Source organism: Silene latifolia, chromosome 2 (genome assembly GCF_048544455.1).
Source record: "Silene latifolia isolate original U9 population chromosome 2, ASM4854445v1, whole genome shotgun sequence".
NCBI lineage: Eukaryota > Viridiplantae > Streptophyta > Magnoliopsida > Caryophyllales > Caryophyllaceae > Silene > Silene latifolia.
In genome coordinates, this window is record NC_133527.1 from 42,509,753 (window position 1) to 42,530,412 (window position 20,660).

The 20,660-nt window shown below is 35.8% G+C and overlaps 1 protein-coding gene across 1 annotated transcript; it reads right to left on the bottom strand.

The window, feature by feature from the left end:
- Positions 1-19,900: 19,900 nt before the first annotated feature.
- Positions 19,901-20,347, bottom strand: LOC141640569 (uncharacterized). Its single transcript, XM_074449319.1, has one exon. It carries the CDS (start codon positions 20,345-20,347, stop codon positions 19,901-19,903), a length of 447 nt encoding a protein of 148 aa, XP_074305420.1.
- Between the last annotated feature and the right edge of the window lie 313 nt (positions 20,348-20,660).

The window sequence follows — 20,660 nt, forward strand, 5'->3', positions numbered from 1 at the left end:
CTAAAAACCAAAAGAACCGTAAATTGTGTTCCCAACCTTGCATAATTAATTATTCATTATCTATTTGTCCTCACTACATATCAATTAGCCAATAAGCTTCCACTATTGTAAAAGTGATATGGGTTAATATTGTTCGACGAATTGGGAAATTATATTGAGTAGATGAGCATCATGAAGATGATCTCGTCACTTTTATTTTGAGACTCCTTGTGATAATTTCAATTTAAATTTATATATTAAAATAATATAAATGTCATAATGTTCATTATTTTGGCATCCGAGATTTATGTCTTAAAATAATAATAATAATAATAATAATAATAATAATAATAATAATAATATCACAAATGTTATTTTTGTACTCCGTATGGTAATTTTAGCTTAAAATGATGAATTTCCACAATAATTCTATTTTCGCAACATTACGTTATTTTACAGATTTAATGTCTAGATGAATTATAATTGTTTTTATGGTTTCTTTAACATGAATGCTTTTAGATAGTTTTTAAGTTTTTCCTTTCAAAACGGTTAGGGATGTCATTGGGGCGGGGCGGTGGTGGATATAGGCTTTCCCGTACCCGTACCCACCAAGAAAAACTCGTACCCATCCCCGCCCCACCACCCGTGGTGGGTACAAGTTTCCAAAACCATCCCCGCCCCAACGGGTGGTAATACAAACCCATACTCGCCCCGCTTACCCATTAACCCGCTACACCATAATTTTATTCGATAATTTTTTTTCGTACAAATTGGTTTAATCACTATTAATTTCCATTTTTTTGAATTTATCTTTATAATTTTATTTTTTCACCAAATAAGTTAGTAAAAAACTTTATAAAATAATTATTATTAATATTATATCTTAATTATAACTAAATAAGATTTATAAAATTATCATAATCCTACTAGTTTTTTAAATAATTGGCGGGTAGGTGGGTATTAGGTGGGTAAGATGCAAAATCCATCCCCGCCCCATGACCCATGGCGGGTACAATTTTCGTACCTGCACGCGCCCCACCACCCACCAAAACTCTACCCATCTCCCCCCAACTAGGGCGGGTGCGGGACGGTATCCACTTGTACCCGCCCCGCTGACATCCCTAAAAACGGTCCTTTTAAATAAAATATAACTCAGTTTTAACATTGGTAAAAAAAATTACACTTTTACAACTATATCTCCACTTGTTTAATGTTTTATTAATTATTACTATCAACTAATCCCTCCTATTCCCGATAATTGTCACTATTGAGAGTTGGCACGAGAATTAAGTAATGGAATTTTTTTTTTGTTAAAATGTAAGAAAATGTATTAGAATAGAACCTTCACAATTTACAAGGATCGAGTAAGACCCTTACATAACACGGACCAGCCCGCAAAAGCCGGCCCATCAACTAAAAATATGTCATAAGTAAAACTGGATAGACACCAAATCTACCGAACATCAAATTTCAGGGGAGCAAACCCCTTACCCCTCTTTCTCTCCCAAAACGACGAAACCCAGAAAATCATCCCAGATTATCAATCCAATTCCTAGCATCAGTATCAGTCGAGCTCCTGAGCATGCCATGAAATCGTGTCCTGAGTTCAGCAATCATCGCCTTCACTACAACCTCAGGTCTATCTAGTTTGTACTCAAATTTACAGAGATTCCTTTGCTTCCATACTTGATAGAGGCAGGCATGCAAAGTAGAGGTAATCAGTCCTTTCTTCTCTTTCGATCCATTTTTCTGTAAGCTTCATAGCGGAATGTGTTGCCAAGGTAGACCAGATTTAATTTTTTGTTCCACCAGATCTATTAATTTCTCACTGTACCGAAATTTAAAAAATAAATGTTCAGTATCCTATGTCTCTCTTCCGCATAGATGACAAGTATCCGTCTCAATGATCCCCAATCTCTTTAATTTAGCATTAGTATTCAGATTGTTGTGGTAGTACAGCCACGCCATCATAGCATGTTTGGGTATGATCCATTTGTTCCATACACAGGGATGCCAATGGACTTTGTTTCCTTTTTCTCTTAGGCATTCATACCCTTTCGAAATAGTATATTCGTGCCCTTTTTGTGTGGTCCAATTCTGTTGCTGATAATGAACTTTCAGAAGGTCTTTGATCCTGCAAATTTTCCTCCAATACCAACTAGAATCAGTTGGAGGAATATAGTCTTGCCATTCTGCAGATGTTAAATAGATAATACTCACCCATTTAACCCATAAGTGGTCAGATTTGGCTGTAATCCACCATATCAGCTTTTCAATTGCTGCTTTATTCCAAGTTATGTCATTTTTAAGGCCTAGTCCCCCCTCTTTAGAAGGCTTACAGATTTTGTCCCAAGACACAATGGGAGTTCTCATGTATTCTGTGCCCTCGTCCCATAGAAAGTTTCTGCATATGCTTTCAATCCTTGAAATAACCCCACTAGGGAGGATAAACATGGTAGCCCAGTAATTATGGAAGGTTTTGAGAACAGATTTTATCAAGGTCAATCTACCTGCATAGGAAAACTTCCTGGTGCCTAGCCCACTTATCTTGGCTATAATCTTATCTTGGCAATAATCTTAAGTAATGGAATTAAATAAGGTAAAATATTGTTATTGGGGTAAGGTAATTGGAGAGAGGAAAAGTATTGTGGGTGTCATGATTAAAATAAGTATTGTTGTGGGGTGAGTTGGGGTATTGTTGTGGATGAGGTGATTAAAATAAGTATAATACTTTACTAAAAAGAGAAAGTGGGACATTATTATTAATAAACGATTATAAAAAGTTGGACAATTATGTAGAATAGAAAGAAGCGGTTATTTTGCTCGGCTCATAAGTGAGACGGTCTCACACCTTGTTTCTGTGTCTACTATTTTATGTCACGTACTTATTCTTATGGAAGAGAAATACGTGCGCCACTCGTGCCAAAACACTCGACTTGGTACGAGTCAGGTCTTCGAAATGATATCACTTGAGAATATTTGAGAGAAAATAGCAAATGTACAAGAGTTGCAGTGGAAAGATTAAATATTATTGATAATAATATGAGTTTGTACAATGCTTGAAATGCGAAAATAAAGATTACAATATGTTTGCTGAATGATTACAAATTGGTTGTAAATTGAATGCAAATTTAATGAATGAAAAATGAGGCCTAATGCCTCTTTATATAGGCGCCTAAAAGGGTGGTTGGGGTGAAGGGGTGTGACGCTCGCTCCTCTTAGTAAATGGTGTGAATAAGGGGATAAGTATCTCCTTATTCCTCTTCAAATAGGCGTCCAAATAAAGTGTATGGAGTGAAGGGGTGCGACCTTCACTCCTCTTGGCGTTTGGCGGGAGGCACGAGTGAAGAGGTGCCTCTTGTTCTTCGTCATGGTTGGCGGCAAAGGAGAGAGGGAGTGAACCATTGTGTTCCTTGAGGGTTGGCGCCAAAATGAAGGGGTAGGGGGGTGTATGTGCGTGTAAGAGAGGGAATGTATAAGGATGACAAGGGGGGTGTATTTATGTGTGAGAGAGGGAATGGATAAGTATGGGTATGGATAAGGATGAATAAGGGGGGTATATGTGGATAAGGGACTTGGTTCAAGGCCCTAGGATACATCCCTTGGCATATTCGCACCTACTCGGCATGGTTGGACTTGTGGACTCCGTCGTTGCTTGTCCAGCTAACTTCAACTTGAAATGAGCTGCCTCTACTGAGAGTGAGCTGAGTGAACTTGAGTGAGCTAGTCGTGAGCTGGATTAAACTGTTGTTGAGCTACCCGGAGTTAGTGTAGGCTTCATATATGCGAGTATGCTTTGTGTGAGCTAACATAAGCATCCTTAAGGCATCACGGGAGCTCGAAGTAAGTGAACCGTGACATTCTCCCCCACTTGAACGGTTGACGTCCCTGTCAACCCTTAGTATGGCACGACCATGTCTGTAATTAGTTTCTTTTGGACTCCTTGTGGCCATGCCATGTTGTTGATATTACAGTTTGTTTGAGATTATCCCTTGTTTTTTGTTCACGACCTTCTTGTTGGTCCTCCAAGGGATATATTATTCCTTCGTCTCGATTCTTATGTTGGTGTTTGAACTCGGACCATTGATACACACTTGTACTTTCATTTGACTTGTGCCCGGCATCGTGATCCGCTCATTGTTTCTGTTGGCAATCGGGCAGGCATTTAAAAAGTGATTGCCTCCAGATCCGAAACATCTGCCCTTCTTCGGTCTTTTTTTTATCTTGGGTTTTCCCTTTTCTTGGTCGAGTTTCTTTTTCTCCTTGGGCTTCCCTCCCTTTTGGAGATCTTCCATTCCTTTGGGTTTCTTTCCTTTGGGAATTCTCGTGATCTTGTCTTGGAATTCCTCGGTCGTCTCCCCTTGACATGTGCCCAAAATAAATTCCATTGGTCGAGTCTCTTGTCGTGATAATTCGACAAGAGAGGCTTGTTAGACCTCTTCTACTTTCACGTTGATGTCGAAGGATTGTTGTTCGGCATTGAGAATGAGTAGATCGGGGGTCTATCTCTAAGATCCCATTGTTCGTAATAAATCGACACCAAGTAATACTTCGTCGCTTTCAACATTAGCGATCATAAAATCAGCCACTCCTTGTCAATCTCCGACTTGAACAGGTACATTGTAGGCCATGCGGCATTCTAGATGCTCGAAATCTCCTTCTGGTTTGACGGTAGTCTTGACATAGGAATAGCGAATACAATCTTATGCGGCCCTTTTAATTGTAAGGACGTTGTGTAACGACCTCGGATCTATTGATATTTTGGCCACCACATTTTGAAATTTTCCTTGAGTCGTCCATAGAGAATTGAAGGGTAATACGTCACTTATGTCTATGGCCATCTCCGGTATTGGTATTTCATCAGTGATTTGTCCTTGTGTCGAATTTGGGATGTTTGTTGGTTAGATATGGCATTCCTCGCCTTGAATCTCATTGATTCGCGCTTTGCTTTTCCCAACTCCCTTTGTACCCGAGTCCCCAAATTTGGAGGTCTTGGTAATGGTTGTCTTCTCCATCATTTTGAGAAGTGTTTTCTTCACGGGGCATGTACGTACATAGTGAGGCCCGTTACATAGGAAACAACTATTCTCACATGTATATTTGTTGTTTCTTTTGGGGTTTGTCGATGACCCCGTTCCCGTTGGATCGTCAGTTGCGTATATTGTAGACAAACTGCGATCTCGACTTCTTCCTTTTGGATTGGGTACTAATGGTACCCATATGCGGCCTTCCACCATAAAGGCCTTATTCCCTATAAATGTGACCGGCGCTACCGCCCTGATGAATTCCAGCCCCAAGACACAGGCATGGTCATCCATTGTTACGATGGTAAAGTCCACCATCCCCTCCCAATCCCCTACTTGGATTAGTACATCATAAGCGGTTCCATGGATAGGTATAGATGCGGAGTTCACGGCTTTCATGGTGTCGGTTCCTTGACCGTACTTGATACCCAACCTCTTGGCTACTTCTTTGGTCATGAAGTTGTGAGACGCTCCCGTGTCAAGCAGAGAGACAATAGGCATGTCACTTACCCTTGCTTCAACAAACATTAAGTCATTGTCCTTGGTAGGCATACGACCTTTATTTTGCGAAGGTCCTTTGCGAACACCAGCGTCCCAGTGTGCTCCAGACTTCTTCTTTGATTCCTTGGACATGACATTGAGTAAACGAAGTGTACTCATGATGGCCTTCCCTTCATCGGACTCATCCTTATCCGCGTACGCCTTGGCCATGGCGTTCAATTTCTGCTTGTTTGGACAATTACGGATGAAATGCGGCCCTCCGCATAAGAAACAATCAGGTTGTTTCTTGTTTTCGTTGGACTTCTCCTTGGACTTGCCCCTATCGTCGTCCTTGGAGTTATATGAAGTCCTGCCACCCGTTGGCTTTGAACGATCTGAGGCATATCTTTCTCCATCGTTCCTCCCAGAAATTTTCGAGAAACCCTTCTTTAGTTTACTCAAACTTTCATATAGTGATTCGGCAACCGCAATAGCGTCACTCAAGGTCTTCACACCCCTACGCTTGATTTCTTGTTCGGCCCATTGACGAAGACCATCCTTAAAATAGAGAAGAGATAGTGATTCGGGCATACCGTCAATCTTAAGTAAGAGAGTAATAAATTTCTTGATGTACTCTCGAATAGATCCCGATTGCTTAAAATTTCTTAACTTTCTTGAGGCAAGTTCTCCGGCATTCTTGGGATAGAATTGTTTCTTGAAATATGCCTTGAACTCATCCCATGTATTTATGGTACACGCATCCCTTTGGATGTCGGTTTCTCTTCTTCTCCACCATAGGATTTCATCTTCGGTTAGGTACAAAGTTGCGGTGCTTATTTTCATTTTGTCGTCTTCCACAAGGACATTATGAAAGTAGCGTTCCATACTCCATAGAAAGTTGTCAATTGTCTTGGAGTCCCGATCGCCACTATATTTGGGCGGCTCAGGAATTTTCACCCTTGGGGTGTTTTCCCTGCCCGCTCCCCCACTTTCTCCGTCTTGGAGAGAAATAACCTCGACCTCAAATCGTCAACAACTTGTGCAAGTTCGTTGATCATACCAATTGCTTGTGTAAATTGGGGATTTGGCCTGTCGACTTCCAAAAATGCAAGCCTTTCATTGACTTGTTGCATGGCTTCTCGACACACACCTATATCGCCTTTTATCTTGCCAAAGCGTGTCTCGGTTTCTGCCTTCGTGTTCTTGGACTTCTCGGCCGTTGGGTTTGTGTTTATTTCCGCTCCCGACATTCTTCGATGGTGATATCAAAAATAACTTGAAGAAAATAAAATAATATGTGATTTTGATGTAAACCTTTGTCTTGTAACCACGTTACTTTGATGTAAAACTTGGCTTGGAAAACCTCGTTTATTTGATGTAGATGAAGCATTAATTGGTCGAAAACTGGCTCTGATACCACGTGTCACGTACTTATTCTTCTGAAAGAGAAATACGTGCGCCACTCGTACCAAGACACTCGACTTGGTACGAGTCAGGCCTTCGAAATGATATCACTTGAGAATATTTGAGAGAAAATAGCAAACGTACAAGAGTTGCAGCGGAAAGATTAAATATTATTGATAATAATATGAGTTTGTACAATGCTTGAAATGCAGAAATAAAGATTACAATATGTTTGCTGAATGATTACAAATTGGTTGTAAATTGAATGCAAATTGAATGAATGAAAAATGAGGCATAATGCCTCCTTATATAGGCGCTTAAAAGGGTGGTTGGGGTGAAGGAGTGTGATGCTCGCTCCTCTTAGTAGATGGTGTGAATAAGGGGATAAAAATCTCCTTATTCCTCTTCAAATAGGCGTCCAAATAAAGTGTATGGAGTGAAGGGGTGCGACCTTCACTCCTCTTGGCGTTTGGCGGGAGGCACGAGTGAAGGGGTGCCTCTTGTTCCTCTTCATGGTTGGTGGCAAAGGAGAGAGGGAGTGAACCATTGTGTTCCTTGAGGATTGGCGCCAAAATGAAGGGGTAAGGGGGTGTATGTGTGTGTGAGAGAGGGAATGGATAAGGATGCCAAAGAGGGGGTGTATTTGTGTGTGAGACAGGGAATGGATAAGTATGGGTATGGATAAGGATTAATAAGGGGGATGTATGTGGACAAGGGACTTGGTGCAAGGCCCTAGGACACATCCCTTGGCATATTCGCACCTACTCGGCATGGTTGGACTTGTGGACTCCGTAGTTGCTTACCCAGCTAACCTCAACTTGAAATGAGCTGCCTCTACTGAGAGTGAGCTGAGTGAACTTGAGTGAGTTAGTCGTGAGTTGGAGTAAACTGTTGTTGAGCTGCCCGGAGTTAGTGTAGGCTTCGTATATGCGAGTATGCTTTGTGTGAGCTACCATAAGCATCCTTAAGGAATTACGAAAGCTCGAAATGAGTGAACCGTGACACTTAGCTTCTACGGAGTAACAAATTAGTCTCCTCCTTTCCTAAACTAGTAACACTTGATGCCCTCGATTTTCTAAGGTAACCTTTCACGTTTCCTTGTTAGAGAATGGAGAATGATAAACGGTTAGAGCACCCACAATAGAGAAGATAGTTTTATCCTCTTATTTTTTGTCTTTCTTTCTAATTTTTTGACACCTCATCCCCTCTTTTATCCACCTCATTTCCCACTATCTACATCTTCTTCATTTTTATTACATCTTTTTTCCTCCACAATAGAGAGAATCCTCTTATATTACCTTTTTTTATTATTATATTTATTTTATTTATATTTACTATTATGGGTTACTTATATTGTTTTAATAATTTACAAATTAATAAAATTAATTTTAAAAAAAGTTTGTGCTGCTAAATTAAATAACATATAAAATTCATAAAATAAAATACATAAAATTCATAAAACAAAATACATGAAACTTAACAATAAATTATAATGCATATTTTTAGTTTATGTTCGAGCCTTGAAACATAGTCCATATATGTTCCAACAAATATGAATGTACAATAACAATTAAAAGTATATTGAGTACTTTTTTTCCATAATAAATAAAAATTATAAATTAAAATATTATCCATATGGCAAATAAACATTAGCTTGTGGGCACAAGGGCATATGTCCCATTTCCTCTATTTTCCTCTAAAAGTAGAGGATGCACCCATTTTCCTCTATACAAGAGTACACCCAACATAGTTCCCACAATAGAGAGGATGTTCTCTTAAAGGAGAGAGGGTTAAGAGGAGGCTCAATCTTCTCTATTGTGGGTGCTCTTAGCCTTCCAACGAAAAGCAAGTTTTTTAAAAGCACAAATTCTCATTTGTGACGGCGATATCCGTCACAAGATTGTGACGGATACCGTTTTCTCTCACAAAATGCTCATTGAGAGGTGAGTGGGAAGCAGATGGGGGCTGCCCCACCTTGTCCCCTCTCCCTTTTTGTAAGAGGTCACAAGCTTGTGACGGGATTAGCGCGTCACAGGCAAGACTAGCTGTTTTAAAAGTCATATTAATGTCCTACCTATTTGTGTTTTGTGTAACATTATATTGAAAACAAAGATTATTTCTTTTACGAATTTCCTTGATTGGTTCTGTTATCCAAGACATGAATATTATTAGCTTTAACAATTTTTTTGTCAAATTATGATAATATTACAAGTAAAAGCTTTCCTATGAAACTCAATTATCTCAAAGACTTAATTCCAAAAGATGATTTTATTAAAATTATCTTTATTTAGTGGAATGCATGTTTTTATAGAAATGACTATCTTTAACAATGTTCACATCAATAGCAGTAAAATTATTATTTTGTGTAATAATAGCATTAAGATCTGGAATGAGATTATAGACATAAGGATCTCAACAATCCCGAAAACGACAAATAAACTAGAATCAATTCTAGTATGGAAGAAATCTGGTGGAGAAACCTATAAACAATTTTCTAAAGCTAAAATTTGACGGTTCGAGAATAGAAGGTAATAAAGTTACTTTAGGATATTGTATAAGAGATAATAATGGCAAAGTCGTTTTGTTAGGAGTAAAAAAGTGCGGATCTAATAGTATTTTTGTTGCGGAACCCCTCGCTTTAAAAGTAGGTATTTTAGCCGCTAAACACTTGGGAATCTCAATGCTAATTATGGAGGGTGATAATTTATGTGTTATTAACTCACTTCGTAGTACTTCGCAATTTCCTTGGGAAGTCTATAGTATTATTAAGGATGTGAAATTAGACCTTCATTTGTTCGATGAAGTGATAATTAAACATTACTTTCGTGAAACCAACAAGGTTGATGACTCCATGGCTTCTACTGTACATTCATATCCAACTCTTTCAAGCTGGGTTGAAAGTCAGTGGCTTCAACTTACCTCACTCATTCGAAAGGATGAGATATGTTGGTTCCCAGAGGATCAATTTAGTTTTCTTATCTTATAAAAAATAGCATATATAAAGAAAACGATTAGTCTCTATTAAGCTTAATGTCTATTTTTAATTTAAAACAAGTTAAATTATACTTCCTCCGTCTCGATCAATTGTTGTCCTTTGATTTTGACACAAAGATCAAGGAAAAAGGAGGAGGTCAATTATAAGATGACAAGTGGATCAAATTAAGTGTGGAGGATCAAATTGTTCATCAAATACAATCCTAAAATAGAAAAAAATAACAATTGACCAAGACACCTCAAAATGGAAGAGGATTATAAATGATCGGGATGAAGGGATTACTCGGTATCAATTATTACTCCGTATTACTTGGGTAGTTTTTTTTTTTGAGGGAAACCCACAAGGGCTTAATTCATATTATCACGATCGTACGCAGCCAACAAAACAATGTTCGGAGGAAAATCCTCGACCCAAACACGCGTACCAACAGACCATGGCACCACATGAGCTAGAGCGTGTGCCACCCTATTACAATTACGCTTAACAAAGGAAAACTCTACTTGAATAAAAGAAGAACATAAAACAAAAATCTCGTCGTAAATAAGGAATAAATCACTTCGTCCTCGAACTCGATTCTTCAAATCTTGGACGACTCCGAGACAATCACTTTCCACCTCCACCCTCAACAGACCCCGCCGTCTAGTCTCACTCAACCCCATCAAAACAGCTTCTGCCTCCAACAATTGCGGTTCTCGATCCACCATCTCTTGCCTCGTAGCAGCCCACAAAACACCCCCTCCTCGTCCCTGCACACCGCTCCTAACCCCATCCCCAACCCTTCCATCTTTCTCGCATCAACATTCACTTTACTCCACCCTTGCCTAGGCTTCCTCCATCCTGTCCCTATTGCCACCTCCTCATAAACCTCCCTTCGACCAGCCCCTTCCTCCCTCATCTCCTCCACCAACTCACGCACACGACTTAGAACCGCATCCACACTCCACTGCTTTCCATCAAACACCACTTTATTTCTTGCCTCCCATATAGCCCATAAACCAGTCATGAAAGTCACACTCTCGCTAACACCCAGCTCCCTCACCACCGCTTCCACCCACTCCCTCACCCTCTCAAACCCGACCTCCTTCAATGCCTCAATCCCCAACCCGTCCCAAATCCCCCCAACCCAATTACAACCCCACACCACATGAAGGCTAGTCTCCTTGTTACACGAGCACATCGGGCATTCATCATCAACTTCACTTATCCTTTTAGCAATGTTACCTTTTGTGGCGATGGCGTCATTACAGAATTGCCACACAAATACCTTTATGCGAGGTAGCACAGGTGTTTTCCAAATCTTACCCCAAGTATTACTTGGGTAGTTTTTAGACATTTTACTTTTGTGCTATTTATCTTTCACAAATTTGCATTTAAGAAGGTACCATCCGTCTTAAATTTATGACGGATTAAGTATCATACTACATTACCACTTTTGTATATATTATATTTTCACAAGTTATGTTTTAAATTTAAAACGGATAATGACGTCAGATAATTACCCTTTATCTTTTGGGGGCTCCTAGCATTGTTTTTATGTTATAAAGAGGATAATGTCTACGAACTGTGATTGATGTAAATATAATAATCATTTGTTAGAGAGAATAATCACAAATTCTCATTTAAGTTTAACTTTATGAGATGTCCAAGGCAAGAACATAATGCATTGATCAGATTAATAAAAGTTTTGTCTCGTTTTTGGTAGTGGCCACTAAAGTGTGTTATTTGACCGTTTTATTTTCCGATATAGGAAGAGTTATTAACAACCTACTCTATCTTATTCACTCATTTTTTCCCTCTTTATTTATTTGTGGTACTCGGATTATTTTCCCTCTTTCATATATATTTTGGAAAATTTTGTGTTGTTCAAATTCAATTATATATGCATGTGGGTTAGGGTAGCGTAGATTGTTTTGTGTGGTACAAAATCAATTCCTTATTTCTTGTGCAAAATAAAACAACGCGAAAGTGTTAATTAGGCCCTTTAACTTTATTCAATTGTGAAATTAGGCCTCATAAGTTTTATTTAAAGCAATCAAACCCCTTAAGTTTCACCAAAAGTGAAATTCAACCCCATTTTCATAATCTTCACCAAAATCTTATATTAAAATCACTTTTAATACAATTTATCAAATGTAAAATATTTTGTTTTATAATTTTAGAAATTTTATATTTATATTAAATATTGAGAATTGTTTTAATTTGAATATTATAGTATATAGATAATTTATTATATATGTATGAATATCATATAATTTATAAATAATTTACTAAATATGTATGTAAAAGTGTGTTTCAATGATTAATAAATTATGTAGAAATTTGTAAATTTACAATTAGTAATTTTTAGTTATTTAATAAATTGTTTAATACTAATATAAAATATTTTTAATTAAAATTCTTGTGAAAATTTAAAAAATGAGGTTGAATTTCACTTTTTGTGAAACTTAAGGGGTTTAATTGCTTCAAATAAAACTTACGGAGCCTAATTTTACAATTGAATAGAGTTAAGGGGTTTAATTACCACTTTCGCGCAAAATAAAAAGGGAGAGAAATAAGAGAATAAGAGGGAGTATATGATAAAAAAAATCCTAATCGTCCTACTTGTGACCGACCGTCTTCAGCTTATGATCAATCTCTCAAAGTCATTATCCCATTTGCCCTTTCACTTGATCGTTGTGAAAGGTTTTTTTTTGTTTTTGAAAAGCTAAGAAAATTTCTAAGAGGCCTATTTAAAGAGACGATTTTGTCATGAGAATTTGCGTAAACAATTTACGTTCAAATCCATAGATTTTTTGCCTATGTTGATGTGACAGATTTTTCTAATGTAAAGAGTGCAACTCTTTTCTAATGTCAACAACTTGCAGTTGCCTCGTGTCATGACTCTTGATTTGACATAGCATACATTCGTTGTTGAGATTCTCAGGTATCATTGAGATATGGACTTGGCAAAATCGGAATTACGGGACGACCCGTGAGATATGGACTTTAGACTATTCTAAGGTAAGACCCTTCCGAGGTAAGATCACTGAGTGGATCGTGATCTTATTGAGTCATTTTAATAACACTTTAAATTAGGATTAAGATGATGATTTTGGCGATCTTGAAGTACGTACTCAAAGTTATTTGGTGATCTTCAGTTGAGTTGGTGACCTTGTTGGTGATCCGGTGGTTGACACTCTTCTATTGGTTGTAAATAAAAAAAGGACAACCATCAAAACAAAGGGAAGATGACCTTTGGTTGAGTATGGTGACCCGGTATGTGACACTCTTTTAATGGCTGAAAAGTGGAAAATGATTGGGTTGCTGACCCAGGTCGTGCACTAGTAGAAAAAGTCGCATTGACATCGGTTATTTTGCCCCATTTACATCAGTTTTGTGGCGATGTTTCTAGAGGCGACATAAATAGTATTTTTAACCTTAACATCGGTTTTAATACCCCAATGTTAATGGCATATAATTTACTTCGTTTACTAGGTAAAACCGATGTTAGTAGCATTTAAATTACATCGGTTTAATTTCTATGTAAAACCGATCTTAATGGCACCTAATTTACATCGGTTTTGGTGCAGCACCGATGTAAATATTAACTTTATTTACATCATTAATTGACTAAAACCTGTTGGAGTGAGTGGCCTCCAGAATATTGCGTCTACATAATAAATCTCGTATAAGGAATATCGGGGATTTTTTTTATATGTCAGTTGATTAATGTTTATCGGTAACGCTCGGCTGACTAGAATTTGACATTACAGTCGTGTGACGGCGGTGATCAACTGATCCCTTTAGGTCACACCTATAGGATGACACCCAAAATTGAATAAATCAATTTAATGTATGAGATACAATATAATTACTTCCTTGTATTGATTGACTTTTAATAAGTCGTGTGAATGTATTATTTGATGATGGGTTACGAACTCGGGCCAAGAGAATTTATTATTTAATTATGTGATAATTAATTAATAAATATTAATTAATTATTTTTATACGAACTCGGGCCAAGAGTATGTGTGTATATTGTGAGGCGGAGGTAATTAGCTATTTAAATTTACAAGAGTTTGAAAATTAGCTAATAAGGAATCATAAAGCACGTTTTATATTGATGAAATGGTCTAATAATTAAGTGGTCATTAGTTGTTAGTTTGTATTATTTAAGTGTTAAATAATCAAATTAATATTTAATTATATAAGATTATTAAATATAAGACTTATAAGCATTTGTGAGACAAATGTCGAAAATCAAAATGGACCAACGAAGGTCCATTTGGACCGGTTTTATAAGGCCTTAAAAGACCACCACTTGTCAATATTTTGTGACATATTATACCCGAGATGTTCCTCCCATTTATTTACATTTAAGAGGCCTATATATACCTCACTATACACAATTGCATGGGTTGGAAAATTTTAAGAAAAAAATTCTCCTACTCTCTCTTGTTTGGCTGGTTGCTTTAGAAGAAAAAAAAAATTCTTCATCCTTTTCATCAACACTTGATCAAATAGTTAATCACATAATCATACATTTATCATGGGAATATGTTGTGAATCTTTCAATATTTGGTTTATTAATGTGTGCCCTTAGGGCACACGTTAGAAAAACCAAACAAATAAATACACACATAATTATATACATCAAATATTATTAGTAGTAATAAAAATATAAGGTTGTTTATTATTACCTGGTTAGTAATTATAAGACATTTTGGGTTGATTCTTGGGTGCCACTTAGAGGAGGATTCAAGTTAGAAAATTAAGAAGGATCATCCAAACCTTATTAGCTCAAGAATTACAAAGGTACGAGACCTTTGTAGTGCCCAAATCTTGCCTAATTTGCATAGTGAGGAATTTTCCTTTCCTTATTTTCCTTTTTATTTTTATTTTTATTTGCATGCATGTACATTTTAGACCTCCTAATAAAATTAACATGTAATTTTATTATCACTAAGGTAGTCTTACATGTCCGAAAATACTAACAAGTAGTATCAGAGCAATGTTAAGTACATGCAAGTAACATTTAGACGATTTTACGAGTTTATACGATAAAATTGGTAAAATATGATATTTTGTTGTTAAAACTAGTTTTATCACAAAATATGGTTTTGCATGTATATAATCTGGTCTTGAGTTAATATGGTTTGAAAATTTTATTTTGTAAAATTTAATGGCATTTTATGACATTTTAAGACATAAATAAGGCATAAAATTGAATTAAAATGCATTAATCTTAATTAAGGGTTAATTAACTTATTTTGCATGTTGATTTTATGCATATTTATTTGAAAATAATCATATGCATGTTCTATTTATGAGAAGTAGAAATTTTAAAATTAATGTGATTAATTTAGGTTGTTTATTGATTTTTATTTGATAAAACATGGTAAATAATGGTTATTTTACAAATAAATATTTGTTTTAACTTTGGGGTCGAATTTTTTTTATTTTTATTTTTAGCTCCTGGAAATTGTTTCAAAATGTTCAAAATTTTATATTGAAGTCATTTAATTTTTAGTGATTTAATTTGGAATTAAATCGTAAAATTGTTACTTTATCGATAAAAATTGCAAATTGTTTTAAAACAATTTTATGGCCAAATGTTTCTCATGCATGTCATTTTGGTGTATGACAAGAATGTAAAAAAATTTAAAATTTGATTTTTCTATAAAAGTTTTAATTAAATTGAGTTTTTCATAAAAGTTACAGAGTATGAATTTTTAAGCTATTTTATCTATAAAAAAATAATTTTAAACCCATTGAACCACAAAATAATTAGTGGAAATAATTATTTTGTGGTTAGACCAGATTAGTATGATAAGTACATCATAAAATTATTTTAAGAATTGATTAAGAATTTTTAATGGTAAAAATTCCGTTAAAGCAAGCTCAAATGATCGTTGTTGGCACCTCAAAAAAAAAAATGATCGTTGTTGGTAAGTTAGACGATTTGGCATGACATTTTAAATATTGTGTAATACCCCTCATATTCTAAGGTTATAGGACCGTTGGTGTGTGTCTAAGTATAAGGTAGGCCATGAAAGACTAATAGAGAGCTTGCACAAATGTGTCATACTTGAAAATGTGATCACTTGTTTTATGGGAATCTTCAAACGGTCATATCTAGATTTTTAGAGCTTATATGAGGGTTATTCAACTTGGAGGTGAAAGTTTATTGTCTTAGCTTTCCAACGCATGGTTACAAACTTTATTTCGTTAAGTAACGAAGAAATGACAACTGTTTGAATATCAGTGCGCAAAGCTGAACTCGCTGAGTGATGTTACGCGCTAATCTATTTCTTAATTTCGCACCTTCTGATAATAATTCCTAATATTATAATATTATACTATTCCTATCTCAACTTATTATTATTGTTGTTGTTGTTGTTGTTGTTGTTGTTGTTGTTGTTGTTGTTGTTGTTGTTGTTGTTGTTGTTGTTGTTGTTGTTGTTGTTATTATTATTGTTATTATTGTTGTTATTATTATTGATATTATTACTATTATTATTGCTACTATTATTACTACTATTATTACTATTATTATTATTATTATTATTATTATTATTATTATTATTATTATTATTATTATTATTATTATTATTATAATTTATCTTTTCAACCTACCTTAGATATTTTCATTAGTTTAATTATTAAAAGGACTTTTCTAAAACCTTTATACTTCTCCTACCAATTTTTTTTTTTTTTTTTTTTGGTGAAATGTGAGATGTATATATATATATATATATATATATATATATATATATATATATATATATATATATATATATATATAGAGAGAGAGAGAGAGAGAGAGAGAGAGAGAGAGAGAGAGAGAGAGAGAGAGAGAGAGAGAGAGAGAGAGGAAGGATCAAGTGAGTCCACCAAAAAGAATTGAGTCCCTAAGTCCTCTTAGGAGCCATTGAAAAGATAGGATGGAGGGTTGAGATTGAAGGGGAAAAGGAGGGGATTAAGGCTAAAATGAGAGATTAATGCTAATGTAAAACACACTCTCTCACTACCTCACTAATCAACCCTTAATTTCACTATATAACCTTTCTTTTTCCACCCACTTCTCTCTCCTATCACACAAACACCATTTCTCTCATCTCTCTATAAACCAAAAAATCCAAAAAATTCAAAAAACACAAAAAAAAAGTTCCCTCCTCTCATCCTCACCACCACCGAGGGCACCGACCACACCCACCCTACCCTACCCCGACCGGTCAGCCACCACGCACCACCTCACCCTCTCCTCCGTCGACCACCACACACACGAGCCAACACCACCACCACGCACCATCCTCTCATCCTCACCGTACCACCACCACGCACCACGCACCATCCTCACCCGACCCCACGACAACCTCCACCGCCACCTACCCACGCCCACCAACCGTACCACCACCGACCCACCACCCTCCTCTCATCCTCACCACCACCGACCCACCACCCTCAACACACCACGACATATGCCGCACCACCACCACTCACCCCGACTCCCACACTCCCACCTTCACCCACGAACACCACCACTCACCACCGCCACCTACCACACGCCCACTTTTAGACCCACCACTCCCACCTTCCCACACTCCCACCTTCACCCACTTTCAGATCTGTCACCCACGAACACCACCACTCACCACCGACACCACCACCCACCACAAATACGCACGCCCACCAACACCCCACGACAACCACCACCGCCTCACATCACCCCACGACTGCCGCCACCAACAACACCCACCAAAAACTCCCACAACCGCCACTTCCTCCTTTCTTCTTTTAGATCTGAAAACTAATTTGTTTTTTTAAAAAAAAAAAGTTAATTTCTTTATGTTGTTGTTGATGTTCCAGCATCTTTTTTGATGTGTTGCTTTTTGATGTGTTTTTGTTCTCTTATGTTGTTGATGTTCAACGTCCTTTTTTTTTTTGGGTTTTTTTTTATATTTATATATATATAAAGGTTTTGTTGATTCCAGCGTCTTTTTGATTTTTTGTTCTCTTATGTTGTTGATGTTCAGCGTCCTTTTTTTTTGTTTTTTTTTTTTTTTTTATTTATATATATAAAGGTTTTGTTGATTGGTTTGTTTTGTGTATACGGGTTTGTTTGTGACTTTATTTCATGGTTTGTTTTGTATATATATATACATCATTTTTTAATTATTATTTTCATTTGTTATTGTGGGTGTTAATTTTTTGTTGCATATCTCGTCTTTTTTTCTTTTTTTTCTTTTATAGATCTATAAAGTTATACTATGGTGATTTCAGATCTATTTATTTTTTTGTGTTATTTTAAAGTTACACTCGTTTTTCTTTAAATTTACACTTGTATTTCCTCTCATTTACACTCGCATTTCTTTACATTTACACTCATAAATTTATATTTACACTCATATTTCTTTACATTTACACTCGTATTTCCTCACATTTACACTTGTTTTTATTTAAATTTACACTTGTATCTCCTCACATTTACACTCGTATTTCTCTTAAATTTACACTTGTATCTCCTCACATTTACACTCGTATTTCTTTAAATTTACACTCATATTTCTTAACATTTACAGTCGTATTTCTTAACATTTACACTCATATTTCTTTACATTTACACTTGTATTTCTTTACATTTACACTCGTTAAAATTATATAAATTTGCACTCATATTTTTTGTGGATATGAGTTGGTGGGGAAGGACGATGATGGTGGCGTTTTTTGGTAGTCGGACTAAAGTTTTACTCGTAAAGGACAAAGTTACACTTATAAAGGACCAAATTCACACTCAAAGGACAAAAGTTACACTCTAAAACCTTCAAATTGACTAAAAAAATCAAATTTACACTCTTAAAATGTTACATTTACACTCGTAAAACTTCACATTTACACTTGTAAAATGTTAAAATTATATAAATTCAAAATTTCCGTCACAAAAAATCAAATTTACACTCTTAAAATGTTACATTTACACTCGTAAAACTTCACATTTACACTTGTAAAATGTTAAAATTATATAAATTCAAAATTTTCGTCACAAAAAATCAAATTTACACTCTTAAAATGTTACATTTACACTCGTAAAACTTCACATTTACACTTGTAAAATGTTAAAATTATATAAATTCAAAATTTCCGTCACAAAAAATCAAATTTACACTCTTAAAAATGTTACATTTACACTTGTAAAATGTTAAAATTATATAAATTCAAAATTTCCGTCACAAAAAATCAAATTTACACTCTTAAAATGTTACATTTACACTCGTAAAATTTCACATTTACACTTGTAAAATGTTAAAATTATATAAATTCAAAATTTTCGTCACAAAAAATCAAATTTACACTCTTAAAAATGTTACATTTACACTCGTAAAACTTCACATTTACACTTGTAAAATGTTAAAATTATATAAATTCAAAATTTCCGTCACAAAAAATCAAATTTACACTCTTAAAAATGTTACATTTACACTCGTAAAACTTCACATTTACACTTGTAAAATGTTAAAATTATATAAATTCAAAATTTCCGTCACAAAAAATCAAATGTACACTCTTAAAATGTTACATTTACACTCGTAAAACATCACATTTACACTTGTAAAACTCATACACTCGTAAAACATCACATTTACACTTGTAAAACTCATACAACATTACATTTACACTTCTGAAATCTTAAACTCAAAACTGATTAATTAGGGGCTAGAGAGAGAAAGAAAAATTAATTAATGTATAGAAATTTGATTAGTGGTAAATTTTTTTGGTAATTTTCAATCTCAACCATCCATCTCAATCCAACCATCCACATTTTTTTCCTTTTCTTTTTAAAGGCCTTTAATCAAATTCATCTTAACCTTCCATTTAGTCCATCCAATGGCCCTTAGAGGGACTTATGGACTCAATTTGAGAGGAGGACTCATTAGATCTTACCTATATATATATATATATATATATATATATATATATATATATATATATATATATATCAAAAAATAAAGTTCATGGGCTACATATCAACTAATGCCAATTACATAATTCCAATTTCCTTAAGCCATTCAAGTTCTAAGAAAGTAAGCTTGTTTCTGTCCCTTCCTTGAGCTCTCAGCTTCATGTCATCAACAATGTTAGCAGCAACCTTCTGTGGCTTTAGAAGAATACCATCAATCCTGCACTTATTTCCATGAAGCCATACATGATAAATAGCTCCCAAGATCAGTCCTGCCTGCACCCCTCTCTGCATCTTAGTGCCAGTAGCTTGAATACACCAGTCCAGAACATTGCCAACAGGTAGATTTAGGCCAGTTTTCAGCTGCAGATGTTGGACTATCCTGAAGCTGTAAGAACACCCAAAGAAGAGGTGTTCCAAGTCTTCTGATGCCTTTCCACATAACCAGCAGCTATCATCAATGTCCACCCCATATCTGATCAACTTATCTTTGGTTTTGAAAGCTCCATGAGCAAGAAGCCACCCCATGAATTGATGCTTTGGGACCACCCATTCATTCCATATCACCCCATCCTAGCTAACCTTAGAACGAGCCCCCATGAGCCATTGATAACAGTTGGCAGTAGAGAAACCTACCCCCTGTATATCCCATGTCCCATTTGTGTAGGCAGCAGCCAAATCCTCTTTTATCTCCTACCAATTTATATAAATACCAAACCTATGCCTCAACATCATAATTATTCTTCTTTATAAACTCAATACATATTGCGAGGAGACCTTTTGTGAGACAACTTTAAGACGAAGTTTTCACATTGCACTAATTAAATTGTGTTGGTGAATT

Coding starts and splice junctions, on each gene's coding strand:
- LOC141640569 (XM_074449319.1), bottom strand. CDS start 20,347: ATGGGGTGGCTTCTTGCTCATGGAGCTTTCAAAACCAAAGATAAGTTG.